The 16,278-nt window shown below is 37.7% G+C and overlaps 2 protein-coding genes across 3 annotated transcripts in view; one reads left to right on the top strand and one right to left on the bottom strand.

The window, feature by feature from the left end:
- Positions 1-16,278, bottom strand: part of MCPH1 (microcephalin 1) — a 203,078-nt gene that overhangs the window by 50,536 nt on the left and 136,264 nt on the right. The window lies entirely within an intron of this gene.
- Positions 8,473-16,278, top strand: part of ANGPT2 (angiopoietin 2) — a 41,604-nt gene continuing 33,798 nt past the window's right edge. The window contains exon 1 of the mRNA XM_030555571.1: positions 8,473-9,253. Within this exon, the coding sequence (XP_030411431.1) occupies positions 8,966-9,253 (288 nt within the window). The 5' untranslated portion in view covers positions 8,473-8,965. The remainder of the gene's footprint in view (positions 9,254-16,278) is intronic.

Here is a 16,278-nt window from a genome sequence, read left to right as displayed (position 1 = left end):
CATTTTTAAGCACTTAGATGATACCAGGGTTATAAGGAATAGCCAGCATGGATCTATGAAGAAAAAACCATGCCAAAGCAATCCAGTTTCCTTCTCTGACAATGTTATTGGCCTGGTGGATGGGAGAGCAGTAGACCCGATATATTTTGATTTTAGTAAAGCATTTGAAGGTAACATGACACTCTAATAGGCAATTTAGGAAAACATAGTCTAGATGAAATTTCTATAAAGAGGATGCACAACTGATTGAAAGGCCATACTCAAAGAGTAGTTATCAATGGTTTGCTGTCAAATTTGGAGGGCATATCTAGTGAGGTCTGCAGGGGTCAGTCCTGGGTCTGGTACTATTCAATATTTTCATTAACAGAGTAGTTTATCTTATTTAATATTATTTCAACTTGACTGGAGAGTATGCTTGTAAAATTTGCAGATGACACCATGCTGGGAGGGGTTGCAAGCACTTTGGAAGACAGGATTAGAACTGAAAATGACCATGACAAATTAGAGAATTGGTCTAAAAACAATATGAAATGTAATAAATACAAGTGAAAAGTACTATTCTTACGAAGGAAAAATCAAACATACAGCTACAAAATAAGGAATAATTGGCTAAGTGATAGTAATGCTGAAAAGGATCTGGGGGTTGTAGCGTATCACAAACAACGAGTTAACAATGTGATGCAGTTGCACAAAAGGCTAATATCATTCTGGGGTATATTAATAGGAATGTTGTATTTAAGACATTAGAGTGCGACAGTTACCTCTCCTCAGCACTGTTGAGACTGGAGCTGTAGTACTATGTCCAATTCTGGATGCCAGACTTTGGGAACGCTATGAATAAATGTAATAAGGAAATACAAAGTATGCTGGAAATGGAGATAATTGAAGAGTCAGACAGTCCTTGGGCCTCACTAGTTGTTATGGTTCCTAAGGAGGATAGGAATATAAGGTTGTGTGTTGATTACAGAAAACTTAATACTGTCACAGTACCTGAAGCATATCCCATACTCAGAATTGATGGCACGTTAGATACTTTAGGCCAGGGGAAATATCTAATTACTCTAAACCTCATGAAAGGGTACTAGCAAATCCCTTTAAACAGCGAAGTACAGAAAAATAATCCACTTTCATTACTGATTTGGGATTTTATGAGTTGAATGTGTTGCCTTTTGATTAATGTAGGAGCCACATTTCAAAGGCTCTTTAATCAAGTGTTAAAGAGTTACAAGACTTTGCACAGGCTTATATTTATGACATTGCAATATTTAGCAATTCTTGGTCAGATCATAAAAACCACTTGGGAATAGTGCTGACAAGACTCAGAGATGCGGGTCTCACTGTAAAAGTGTCAAAATGTAAACCAGGAGGAGCCAAAAGGTCTTTTTTAGGTAGGGTAGGTGGTGGCCAAATTTCTCCTGATCCCTTGAAAGTACAAATCTATTGTTAACTGGCCTTTTCCCCAAACTAAAAAGCAAGGTAAACCTTTCATAGGCTTGGCTACCTATTACTGCTTATTTGTACATGGTTTCAGTGCCATCACACTAGTTGGTGTGTACACTATTCCCTCAGGGATAGCAGATGTGGTATTTCAGACGAGAGTGTACAGTGGAAAAGGGGCTGGACGCTACAGAGGAATGCTTCAAAGGGGCTAAGGGATTGGGGTGCACCTATTGTTAACCTGCACAGCAAAGTTAGGGCTGACAGTACTCAGGGGAGAGTACTTGTAAGGCTAACAGGCTAGTGATGTCAGTGGTCTGATACCCAGTTAAACACAAACAAGTCTCTCACGTGCTGGAGGCATTGGGATAATAAGGTGACTCACAGTCCTGGGTAGCTTGAGAACCATCACAGTTGGGCAAGAAGTAGTGGGCTTAATCTGCAGTAAGAGAGATTTTACATTAGATGTTGGGAAAATCCTTTTTACTATAAGGGTAGTTAAATTCTGGAATAGGCTTTCAGGGAAGGTTGTGGAATCCCCATAATTGGAGGTTTTTAAGAACCAATTGCACAAACACCCTCAGGGATGGTCTAGATGTACTTGGTCCTGCCGCATTGCAGAGGGCTGGAATTGATGACCTTTCAAGGTTCCCTCCAGCACTATGATTTTATGAAGGAAGAAGACTGTGAAGGTCTTTGAAAAACTCAGTAAGATTCTGTCTGAAGAGGGAGAGTAAAACGTGGCAACAAATAGATGTCAGGTACTGAGGACATGTGAGTCACTCAGATGAATCGAGAACAAAGAGTGATTCTCTTTTGTAACTAATGCTCCATAGCATTACACCAATACAATACGACCAATTTGAGACTGGCACAATATACATTTCTAAATAAATAATTTTCCAGAATAAATTTATTTGAAAAAAATTACTTCTTATTTATATGCTTAACAAAAAGAGGCAGGTTGCAGTAAACTTAAAGTTATTTAGAATGTCTTGGCTTTTTAAAATAAGCTAATTATTTTGCACAATAAGTTTAGCAAATTTCCTAGGAAATACATCACATACAAGTACATCCTACATTGATAAGTTTGGATAATAAGGTAATGGACATGGTATAAAAACCTAGATAAACCAACTGATAGGAAGTTACTGCTTACTTCAGAAAGGATTTAGAGTTGGCTTGATTCAATTATGGGTTATGAAGAAAATACATTCATTAATTTCAGCTCAGTGCAACAAAATATTTGCCATTCCTTTCTCTTAGGGGAAAAAGATAAGACTGCAGACTAGATGGCATGATTATCAGTAGACTAGTTAGTATTCAAAATCCTATTAGTTTTTAATTTTGTGATTTTATTAGTCTTGTCCTTATTTGCATTAGTCTCTGAGAAACACCAAAAAAAAAAAAAAAAAAGGAAGGAAAGGAAAAATTTTGGAGTCATCAAATGAAATTATTATAGACTAATAATATTAAAAGGACCCAAGAATCAAAGATGAGGTCCTAGCAGAAAAGTATCAAAAATGGCTAAAATTCAGGTACCAGCAATCTACAAAAAGGTTTTTATGATATTAAAATTTATTACAAGATTTCAGATCTCTTATTTGCATCTAGAACTTTATTTTGAAGTTTAGTTATCTCATATTACAACAATTCTTTAAATTATTCAGGAATGTTAAATATTACTATAGTAGTGAATCAAATAGCACTTGTGCCTCATCATCATAGCCTGGTTTCGTATTCTGTCCCTCAGATTTAGCCTCACTGCAAAAAGTTGAATAAAAAAAAGCATTAAAATGACAATTCACTCTCCTACAAAATTAACAACTTTAAAATGAGATGGAGGCAAAAATCTGCAAATATAGACTAAGACAGAGTCAACATTTTCTTATATTACTTCACAAACTTTTATGCTTCCTTTAATATCAAAGATCTCACAGAAGTGCTTCTCTACTTGCCTGTCAAACAGAAGCTGTGCAGCTGTATATAAAATGATAATTGGAAAGATAATATTAGTGGTCTTGCTTTTAATGCAGTGTACTCATATACTGTAAGAAATAAAAACAGAACTGGTTGAGTAAGGGAAATTACTGTTTCCCAAGAAAGGAAATTGCCTGAAGCACATCTGGCAAAAAGGTTTAAATGCTTAATTTTGGCAAAATATACATTTCACTCCTTTTTATAAGGTGAGTTCTGTAAAGTGAATAGTTTTTTTTTTTTTAAAGGGGGAAATATCTAATTTTTACTTTAAGTAAACTGGGCAGTATTTGCTATTTTATGTCAAACACTATATACACTTAACTAAAAGGCAATCAGGAAATTGCAGACTAAGCATCACAATTTCAGTTTGGATAATACATTGTACTGTACATTCAAACAGGCCTCTATCTATAAAGCACCACCAAAGGGAGATGACCAAAATGAGTAACATAACAAAAGTATTGAAAGGCAACTACAACTAATATGAACTATAATAAACCTTTTATTGAATTTTGTACTGAAACATACAAAACCCCATGCCAAGTTATTCAGAATTCTCCTACTTTAACATGTCTGACAAACTTAACAATGGGATGTTCCCTGTCACTGTTGATAGGATACAGATCAGCTTGCCATTCAGCAGTTGTGGAATAAGCCCTGCCCTCTAAGTGAGAAGCCAGACACGTTCCAGCTCCTCAGACATACAGTAACAATGCAGCATTCAGAATTTCTCCTCCTCATTAGAACTTTTGAGGACAAAAATGTAGTTTGAAATGTAAGGAAATTTTAAATAATTTTCCAAATTCAGCTTCTTCCCATTTCCATTCCCCTTGAGCTATGGCTAGTTTGGCTTTGCAGGAGGTAATTACTTTGGAGGCACAACTTTCCCTCCTCCGCTGGGAAAGCTGCTCCCAAATGGATGACAAGGGCAAACCATGTTCAAAAAGATGTGCCAAATGCAGCAACTTTTCCAACATAGGGTTAAAAAGCGGTTATGCTCATTTTGTTGGCAAGATGCCTCACTTTCAGCTTCCTACACATGGTGGGAAAGGCTAAGATCCCTGCAGCAAAGCAGAGAGTAAGTTGAGACAGATGTTGAGACAGCAAAGTCCTCACTGATATACCTGAGGGGGACATTCAACTCACTTAATCACCAGACAGCATGTATCAAACAATGAAGAAGCAGTCTCTCCCTGTGCAGGAGTACTAAACTAATCCTCCACACACAAAAGTTTAGTCACAGCAGTGCACGTAGCCACAGATCTCAGAAGAGGCTGCTGTTAAGCTATTGGCTTGCCCATTGCTTCTACATGGGTTCCAGCCAGCATTCCTGGAGAAAGATTTCTGTACTCTCCACACTACTCCCCAATGTCACTGCAGCAATTAGGAGCCACACATTCAACAGAAATGCTAAATTGGTTGATCTTTCCAACATCAAACCCCTTGATTTCTGTCCTGTGGAGGTCCAAACTATATCAAGCATTATTAGCCAGGGTCCTCTACCCCAATCTTGCTCTTGGCCACTCAACCCTCAGACAGCCTCTCAGAGTCACACTCCTGCAGTTCCCAACACAGAAGCAGGTTCAACCCTCAAAAGCCAGGGCTCCAGTGTGATGGTTCTCAGGGTACCCATGACTGTGATTCGTCTAGTTACTTCCTTGACTTCAGTAAGAGAGATCTGCTTGTGTTTAACTATCAGCGGCCTAACATACATCATCAGCCTGTTAGCCACCCAACCACTCTCAACTGGGCTGTGCCTTAAAAGTTAAGAAATAGGTTTAGCTCCAGTCCCTGAGCTCATATGAAGCATTCCCCTGTGGTGTCTAGCCCTTTATCCCCTGAACACTCACAGAAATTCCAGGTCTGCTGTCCCCAAGGGAACAGTATACACACCGGCTTGCATTATTTAACTCAGAATCAGCAGCACCTTTCCTAATATCACAGCACAGATATATTTATAGTGAAAACAAGGATAAATGTATTACCAAAAGATTCATGATTCAAGATATTGTGAGTAAGACTAATAGGAAAAAAAGGTTACCATTTAAAACAAACATAGCATGTTTTCTAGAGACTAAACTTAACAGGCTAATCTCATGTCTAAAGATGTTTATCTCACCAAAGCCTTTTGCAGCATCTTCAACAAAGACTGGTTGTGATCCCATTTTCATGAATGTAAAGCAATGCCTATTTAACCTTCTAAGTGGAGGATATCTTCTTTACTTTATACTTGCATCCAAAAAGTTCAGTCTGTACTGAGACAGTATAACTCCATTGCTTGTTTTTTCCTGTGTGCTCTTCCCTATTGACTCTACACGTCTCTGCTGACTTCGTAATGCTTAATTTATACACTAACAGAGAGAGAGGTGAACAAACATCTTTTGTCTGACAGAAAAGCTGTTGTCTCTGCCATAATACAGTCTTTAAAACTTCATTTTCAATATATATACACATAACTCCTAGATAGAATCTGTACATACATTTCATAACAATATTAATGACCAGTGTGATGCTGGCTTTCAGTTAAGACCTCACATGACATTCTTTGGAGAACCAGAATCCGAATATTCTTGGAACCCTCTTGCCAGTTGGCATCGAGGGGTTGCTTGATCACATCCAGTCCCTTCTCAAAAACCCAGATGAACTGAGGTGCAAATATGTTCTCAGTGACTTAGTCGACCAGTGTGTGGAGGGATGAGTGCATCATCCTTAGTAAATCAGTGCTGCCATCTCGTAAGGGTTTTTCCAGATTAAGAGCTACTTTATAAATCCTCTCGGGAAAGGGTTCTTGGCCCCTCCTTGTCTGACAACTTCTCAAAGTTCCAGGCTCCTTGAGATAAAGGTGGCAGCACAGCTCTAGCAATCAAGAAGAAAACCTTTAACAGGTCACACTGGTCAATGTTATCCTCCACTACATTGTCGAACTGAAGCATGAAAACACACATAGGGTCCCACCAAAAAGTGTAAGAAAAATAAGACAAATCTTCTAAGAATTCCTCACTAAGAAAAAGGAAACTTTCAGCACTGGAGCATGAAACAGAGGCAGAACCTCATGCAAGATATTCTCCTCTTCAGTATTTTTAAACTAAGTTATCAAGGGTCGTAAGTGCTTTGGAGAATACTTCCCAGGGAGAAGCCAGTCTGACAGCATCTAAGTAAAAATGTGAAGTAAAAATCCCTTAAAATTATAAAGGAAGATCTGCATCCAACTTAATTCAACTTTAATAATGCGAATGACCCAGTTAATCTAATTTTGTCTGGTTAGACATCAAGAAATTTAAAAAAATCTAAGAGAACAAATGTGATTGTGCAGAGTCCCTGAAGGTTGCCACAAGTAGTCTCATTCCTTGAGAAAGAAACTATTGTACAAACAGAAGGATATTTTTGTTCAAAGAAACCGATAGAAAAGTAGAAACTTCTCGTCAGAGAAGTTTTGTGGCTGAATCAACAAGCTTTCAGGGTATCTGTCACATTTATTAGTTTTGGTAGAGCAACATCAAGCTGGACATATAATCAATGTATTCTCTTTATTTGCCAAAAACAAATGTTTCACTACTAGAATTATTTTACATAGGTAAATAGCCTCTTCCATGTCTTTAGCTTCAGACAAACACCTCAATGAACTGGAATCCAAAGCACAGTTGCTGGCAAACAAATACTCCCCAGAAAGCAAATTTGACAAATGTTTTATATTTCATACAGCTGAAACTTAAATCTTGCACATTTTGTCCATTTTGGGGTTCTCCAGAAGTAAACTTTTTGGGTTGTCTTTAGATAAGGCAGTCACGAAAGCATCAGGTGGAGTAAGAAATTTCAACCATCCAATGAGCAACAAAGCAGAGAGCCTGATTCCTACAGCTGGCTTTTACAGCCTTTATACGTTCCCATATCATAGAGAGTAAAACAATGTTAATGTGCTTTGACAGAGAAAGATGTATAGGGAAACATGTAATGATGCTTCTTATGATATACATTGCTTGCCCTATGGATAAATAGGGGACTTTGGTCTCCAGTGCATATTATTTTGGAACCTTCTTTAGCATAACATTCACATAAAATTAAAAGCAATATTTAAGAAGAGGAATCCAGTCTGTGTCCCGATCCAGGGAATTATAGGGCAATTTCTCCTCAAGAACCAGTTCCCTAGCATGATGGTATCCAGAGCATATTTTCTACAGCAGACAATTTATTTTTCCAAGATTTTATTGGAATCAAACTCCTTCCTGGTCTTTCTTAGCTGTTTAGTAGTCTCATGCTTTTTGAAGTTAACTGATCATTGCAGGACACAGAGTAATCCCTCTCCTCCCCATGTGCAGCCCTGCACTATTAAATATTGCTTCATGATGTATATTTCTTCACCTTCCACCACCACTATTGACACAACCAGAGCTGTGATATTAGGCCAGCATGATCTAATATAGTGAATCCTATACTTCCAAGTCATTTATTGATGAATTCCTACCACTACTCTGTTTGAAACATTATCCCCTTTTGCTCAGCTGGCTGACTTTTGATTTATGAATATTTTTAAAGTCAACATAATTTAAAATAGCCAGTTAATATTCATGACTAACATTAAAAAAAAACAGTTTATAAGCTTTGCTATTCACTTTTCACATGATTTACATAAATCATCCTATTCTAATTACAGTATAATTTATTTATGCACAATATGTTCAGTTGAAGGTTCAATTCTTAACAAAGAGCATTATTTACTTCTGAAAGGGTAAGCTGAAGTCTACTTTTGTATTAGAAAAGTGTCTTCCTCCTTATTTATACAAACTATTAAACATAAGCTAAGCAGTGCTTGGCTGAGACACATTTCAAAAGAATTTTTCTTTAAGAGGAACAAACAAACAAAGGAAATTGTGTGCAACTATTTTAAAATGATTACAACAGAAAATTTACAAGCTCACACTGAAAACATAGTTGGAGGCTATAAGAACTGATGTCTAGGAAATTCTTAATTGGAGTTGTGCTTAAGAAATTCACAGGGGTCCTGTAATTAATCAGTTTTTCAAGAGATTTAGTGCAGCATTCCATACAGCATTCAGCAGTGTGCTCTGATCTTTCTGCTGCCTTGCAAGTGACCCCCCCTACAGGAAGATAACGGATAAGCCAGGAGGGAGGAGCAGTTTAACTACACATGTCTGGCTACTCTTATCAACTTATCATATAAGGAAAGGAAAGTGATTGATTCAGATACCGAAGCTGTAAAATCTTGCCAAAAGACAAGCAGAAGAAAACATTAAAGCTTATTTTAAAAACGAACACAGAACTTGCAGCTGAGACAGGACAGTTTCTCTATTTGCATCTGACAGTTTAGGGCACAGCCGGAGAGAAGACAGCACTTTTTTACCAAGTTTGCAACGAGAAAGTGGGGGGGGAAAAAAAAAAAAAAGCAGCCCTCATTCAGAGTACTTTACACATGACAGTAAAGCACTGAATTTCAGGGCAGGTCAACTAGATAATCTGGACTCTTGTTAAGAAAACTAGAAAATAAAATACTTCAGTATTTTAGATTTGCTGGGTTATCATAGCAATTAAAATGTGGCTGGCTGTTTACTTTATTTTGAGCTGTAATCTTGTTTTAGCTTCAGGGTATAGCTCCTTTCGTAAAAGCATGGAGACTATCGGCAAGAAGCAGTATCAGGTTCAGCATGGGTCATGCAGCTATACCTTTCTATTGCCTGAGATGGACAACTGCCGCTCTTCTTCTAGCTCTTATGTGTCTAATGCAGTGCAGAGGGATGCACCACTAGATTATGATGATTCAGTACAAAGACTGCAACTACTTGAAAACATCATGGAAAACAACACTCAGTGGCTAATGAAGGTAAGACAATATCATTTCTATTCTAAACACAAGGTATGACTTACAGGAATATGTTTATATACTTTTACTAATGCTTCTTTTTCCACTTCTGTAAGTCTGTAATTTCACAAAATTGTCACCAAACTATGTATTTCCTAGGCTAAGTGTGCAAATGAAGAGGTTCAATCAAAAGCTCATTTTGAAGCCAGGGATCATTATACAACAAGTAGAAGGGGAGCCAGAGCTGCATTATTCTGCAGAACACATATGCTGTTTAGCTTGCAAGCAACTCAAATTTAATGACAACAGTTACTAGCAGTTATATATACTGGCTTCAGGCATATATGTGAAAAGTCATACATGAAACAGTGACAGTAATAGGAAAAACTTGATCAGCTATTTACAAACAACTGACAGTGGCTAGCTTATCTCTATTTAAAAGTGCCTACAGTTTATTTACATGGAATCATTTTCAGCACATTATACAGAGGTTTAAGTATGAGACTCAAGATTAGCAAGAATTCTGTGTCTAAATCTACAAATGCTACTTTGAATATCTCCAGGGACTGATTTGTAGTGAAATTAACCTAGGGAAATGACAATTTCAAGAAAGCTCCGCTAACTAAAGTCCTTTGAATCCTGCAACTCTTCCACTCAAATACAGAGTTTACAAAGGAAAAAGCAGAAACAAAATGTTGTTTCTACTAGTAAAGAAAGTCTCTCTCTGTCCTCATAATTCCTACAAAACAACCTGTTATAATTGAGGGAATACATGTGTGTGCATGCACACACAGATGCACATGTACACACATAAGGCAATATTTATATATTTCTACATGAATAACGGAAAGGCAATTAAATAATTCACCGATAAACGTTATTAATGTTAAGAGGGTACAATTACATTCAATTCCACACAAACAATTACATTTTTACAGAAACTAATTCAGACATTCCTAAAATATTAAAAACAGTATGTTAAATTTTGACTTTAGCTTGAGTTACACCAGCAGCTGTAACATTTTAATCTTAGTACAGGAAGAATAGTTGAGTTGCACAGTATAGCTCTAATCCTGAATCTATTTGCCTATATTCTAAGCAAAAAGTATTATGATGCTTTAACATAATCACCATAATATAATGCTGCAAATACTTCTCTTCATATGCTTCAATGACAACATAAAAATGGTTCTGAATTGTAAACAAAAGTAGAAAGTAGTTCTTTACTAGTCCAGTATGTTAGTGACTTTCTTAAATATAAACAAACTTTTTTCTTTATTTTAACCTTTGTAATGACTTATTATAAAATAATATTTTCTCATTAGGATTCACTTCCTCCCAGCAGGTACACAGATACACAGTATGATGTATCCTGTGAAACCAGCTAAGTGTATTTGCATGTGTAAAACATAACAGCCATATTTTCAAGATATAAAGCAATGTGTACTTTCATATATGAAAGTTGGCCTTGTACTCTGTCCATAATTTGTAAACTTGGATGATTCTATGCAGGCCCCTAAACACAAGCTTTCTTCTAGGGGCTTAAGGTGCTTAATATTTTAGGTATCCCAGTTTGTAAATTATATCTTAAATATATAACCATTATCTACTCTTTTTCTTTAACTTCCTATTTCATAAGAAAAATATTTCCCTCCGTACATTCATATTTATTAATTTAGGAGTATTTTCCATTGCAGTGTTAAAGAACAAAAGTAACAGATGTGCAATGCAAGATGAAAATATACAAAGTAAAACAGTCTAATCTATTCAGTTGATAAGCCATTTCATAAAATAAATATTAAAGGCGCACAGAAGAATTCTGTGCTAAATGCCAGTTATTAATATTGTATTTGCTTAATTAAGCGACATCAGGTAAAGCAAAAACCTGTAAGATAATTCCACTGCTCTTAGTCAAACTACTCTTTTTCCTGTCAATCTCTGGGAAATCCTTTTAAAAAAGAATAGATAAGCAAATCCAACACTGAGAATTCAAAAGGTAGGTTTTTTGTTTGTTTGTTTTTAAAGAGGACATAAATTGAAGTATTTCTTTGAGTTCTGAAAATGTTTCCATAGTAGCACAGTGTGGATTTAGAACTGTTTCTTTCTACATTTAGCAGCTAAACATCCTGTAGAATGACTTACTGTTTACCTTTTCATTGCTTTAACACCTGCTCTTTATGTTTTCTGTTATATCTACAAAGAGCACCTCAGAAAGTCAACTTCTGTTGAGACTCACTTTGCTAGTCTCACCTGGTCTAAGGATGTGAAAAGCAAACAGTAAGCCTTAAAGAGCTTAACCTACCGTACTTGCTGTTTTTTCGTTCTATCACAAACCATACTACATGCTACTTCATTAATATTTCATATTATTAATGAAAACTCTTTAATGATCAATTAGTATTTTAAATCCTATCAAAAGTTTAATAGAACACGGACAGAAAATTGTAACAAATTCACTGAAATTTCTTCTTCTTTAGCAATTACATTGAACTTGAGAAAGGTATTTAGTCTTTTGTTCTTCTAAAAAATTATTTATTCAGGAAAGCATAGTTGAGACATGGCATCTTTTTATTTCTGAAGTGAAATTAAAATGATCTAAAATTGTTTCACAAGCTTCGAACGTAAATTAACTTTACAGGCTTTGTTCCAAGTGTATTGCACATCCTAAAACAATTTCACATTTCCCCCTTTAATCTGTTAACCAAAGGAAATGTTATGTTTCTGAATGAACACTAGACTGTATGAATGGAACAGCCTGGGAAACGTACACTGTATCTGGTTAACAGACAAACACAATGGGAAGACAATTAGTTGCACAGGACTGTTTATGCTTTTGTGTAAATAAGCGGAGAATTTGGCCTATAATTGCTACACATTGTGTCTTATTTCGTGGTACCATATTCTTTGCTGAGAACCATGTTAATAACTGATGTTATCACTGTAAATACAGTACCTAAACCATTTTAAGTGATTTATAAACAGATACACCTTTCTGATAACTGATTAGAAATTAAATTAGAAGGAAACTGTGAATAAGGAATCAGATACCATCAAGCATCTAGCAATAGCCAAAAACTGATGCTACAGTGGAAGGCAAAAAAGCCATAATGCACCCAATGCAACTATGCAATATTGCACATTAATGGTATGTCTACACAGCAAAGAAAAAACAGCGACTGGCCCGTGCTAGCTGACTTGGGTTCACAGGGTTCGGGATGCAAGGCTGTTTCATTATTGTGTAGACTTCTGGGCTCAGGCTGGAGCCTTGACTCTAGGGCCACGTCCAGACTAGGTATTAAAATCGATTTTAGATACGCAACTTCAGCTACGGGAATAACGTAGCTGAAGTCGAATTTCTAAAATCGAGGTACTCACCCGTCTGGACGGCGCTGCATCGATGTCCGCGGCTCTCCGTGTCAATTCCGGAACTCCGTTCGGGTTGATGGAGTTCCGGAATCGATGTAAGCGCACTCGGGGATCGATACATTGCGTCCAGACTAGACGCGATATATCGATCCCCGAGCAATCGATTTTAACCCGCTGATGCCGCGGGTTAGTCTGGACGTGGACTAGGACTCTCTGGGGTCCTAGAGCAATGAAACAACCCCACATCCTGAGCCCTGTGAGCCAGAGCTGGCTGTAAGGGCCAGCCACAAGTTTTTCTTTGCTGTATAGACATACCTGAAGGGAGCAATCATTCTGGACATCCCCCAAAGGATCAGTTTACCTATTGTAACATGGTATTTGTTTATCCTATTTGTTTTGAAATGGGTGAGTGGGGAGCCAAATAACCATGTGTACATTTCAACTTTAAACCGGTTCAGGGGAAGAAGATCGTGACAATTAAGATACACCACTAAAGTTTTAAATGCCCAAGCTTATGCAGTAGTTACTATTCCTATTACAGAATTAGTCAGTTAATGTTTTGTATTTTTCAGTATCCAACAGATGCTTCTGACTTTCAAATCTAAGGACTACATTCCTTTCCTAAGTAACGCATCTGTTTTTACTTACATGTTTCCATCTACCAGTTAGATATTTGTTAAGCAGAAGAGTACTGGCAGAACGCAAAAAGAAAATACCTTTTCCCCCCTAGTTTGAGACATCAGCAGTGTATGTTTTGGGGCAAAATTTCCAAGCACCGGTGCAATTTATTAATGTAAGTCATGTAGATAAATCCCAGAAAAATGTTTTTAAATTGCATTCCCCCACAAGCTTAAAGCAAAGGCTAATGTCATTATTCTACAATTGCAAAATTCCAATTTTCAAGACAAAACAAGAATGAAACTGTACAGCAAGATGAACCCAGCCAAACAGTAGCAGAATGTTTCTTGTGGGGCAATTCTACAATACAAAAATGAGACTGAGGATTTACCATCTGGCTCATGTTGTGCATCAACTAGTATCGCAATTTAGGTATATGGCTAGTTAGAGCAGCAGGTGGGGGCTTTCCCAATTCATTCCCAACTGACATTTTTTCTGTTAAACTGCCCTTCTTCTTTCAAGTGCATATGTAACAGCCAACCCTGGAGATGACTGAGCAGACAGTTTCCAGGAGTAATGTCTCACTAAGATGCCTGCTTGCATACCCACTTCACACATTCCATCCCGACCCTGCCCTTGGAGTCTGACAGCATAATCTCCATAAAGTTCCCATAGCCTTACATGCAGAGAGAGTTACCTTTAAAAACTGGGTTTCTTTTTCAAAAGTACAATTATCTTACCACTGGCCCTCCTTCTGCATTTGTTTTTTTAAACATGTATGCAACCATGCAACAGATGCATAAGTATCTATTTCTTTATAAAAAAACTTACCAAGCAAAATAATCAGCAGCACTGATTTGATTACTACTTACACTGAAAACTCCTTTGCCCCAACTATAATCAAGTACTTTGTCAGCATTGAGCTCTGTATAAAACAGACAACAGGGTCCATTCACAGTCCACAATTCTAAACATTAATACTCTCAAGAGCTATACATATTATATATTATTTAGTATTACAGTATTTGGGGTTTTGAAAAGTTCACTGCATTTTTCCTTATTTGATTCACAACACTCCTCACAGTAAATCATGACTGCTCAGTGAAGAGCACAGAATACATGCATTTTATGACAAGTTTTACCACACCTTTTATACAAGCCTTATGCCACATTTATTGCTTTATTTTTTAATAGCTTTGGCTGAAATCCAGTATAGGGTGCAATGAAATGCTACTTTCTGCATCATAGTCACATTATAGAATTGGACATATACAAGGAGATAACGTGATTTAGAAGATCTGGATTAGGGCCAGGGTCTGCAACATTGGTGAATAACAACCTCTAGAGAAGGGATCATCAGAGTAACACACCACATAGCCCCATCAGCTCACTCAAACAGAATCTGAATCAGCACCAAAGCAGTCAGATCAACGCCTTCTGGCTGGGCGGGGGAAAAAAAAAAGAATTGAGGGAAAGAGAGAAAACCCTTCACAGGAGGTGCTAATTTTTCAACATTGCTAATTAAATTATTGTGGCTGGCATTGCTGCTTCATCCTGGCCTGGCATGCAAGAGCAGCAGAACAATTCCAAAACCATAGGTTTGAGGGAGGGGAAAGAAGACCAACAAAACGGGGAATGGAGTGTGTCCTATGCTTGTGTTAGATGCCTGGTGGGATACCTGGTGACTACGGATTCCTGGGTGACTTTGCAATACAGATGACACCTGTAAGTCCCTCATGATAATTAATTAATAATGGAAATAAGAAGTGAATAAAAGCAGCACCAGAGAATTTGACAGAAAATGTCACAAAAAAGCTACAAAGTGTAATCATGTCAAATGAAATTTTGCTTTTTAAAAGTCTGTTTTAATCCCTACAACCGTCTGCTTTAGCAGTATGGAAACTATACTGTTAAATTTTACAGTAGAATGATTTAAGCTGATGCTCCTTCCTGTCAAATTGCTTGTCAGCTGGGAAAGTTATTGATCAACTTGGCTTTCTTTTTAATAGACTTATCTCACTCTGTGAAGGTATCTCCAAAGTACAAGAGAAAATAATCACGTGTGCTCTGTAAGACAGGATGGAATGCTCTATTTGGTGCATCTCAAGTGCCTTACACTCCAAATAAACCACACAGTGTTCAAGAGCACTTCAGATTACAAAATCCAGATCCATATTTTGAATCAAGAGATTCCACACCTAAATGGTTCTGCAAACACTCACAGTGTCAGTATTCAAATTGCCCAAGAAAACATGTCATATGCCATTAACTCCCTTCTTTAACAGCTTGCTTTGTGCATTTTCACCACATCACACCATAAACATATTACTCCAAACGCTTTTTGTCTTCATCTGCCTGTATAGCATGGCTAAACGCCAAATTAGGATACTGACAACAGATTTGAGTCAAACTGCATCCAGCTACTAGCATGGACAGGAATTAGTCTCGAGTTCTCTGCAGTGAATAGACTCCCTCGCCCTCCTAGAATTTATAGAATGCTGATTCTAGTACACTACTGTGACAAAGTTCCTCCTCTACATTGGTGGGTCCTGCATTTATTGGCAGATTTGCTCACCTCAGTGATCTTCCCCACAGTCTGGATCAACTCCTCCTGTGTCTGATCAGGAGTTGGGAGGCAGGGGGGTGGGGGGGGGGCACCCAGGCCCACCCTCTACTCCAGGTTCCAACCCAGGGCCCTGTGGATTGCAGCTGTCTATAGTGCCTCTTGGAACAGCTGCATGACAGCTACAACTCTCTGGGCTACTTCCCCATGGCCTCCTCCAAACACCTTCTTTATCCTCACCACAGGACCTTCCTCATGGTATCTGATAACACTTGTACTCCTTAGTCTTCTAGCAGCACACCCTCTCACTCTCAGCTCCTTGTGCCTCTTGCTCCCAGCTCCTCACACGCACTTCCTCTTCTCTGGCTCCTCCTTGCCTGACTGGAGTGAGCTCCTTTTTAAACCAGGTGCCCTGATTAGCCTGCCTTGATTGGCTGCATGTGATCTAATCAGTCTGTCTGTGTTAATTGGTTCTAGCAGGTTTCTGATTACTCTAGTG

The sequence above is a fragment of the Gopherus evgoodei genome, chromosome 3, assembly GCF_007399415.2.
Source record: "Gopherus evgoodei ecotype Sinaloan lineage chromosome 3, rGopEvg1_v1.p, whole genome shotgun sequence".
Classification (NCBI taxonomy): Eukaryota; Metazoa; Chordata; order Testudines; family Testudinidae; genus Gopherus; species Gopherus evgoodei.
Note: the sequence above shows the minus strand (reverse complement) of the source record. Positions and strands in the feature narration are given on the sequence as shown.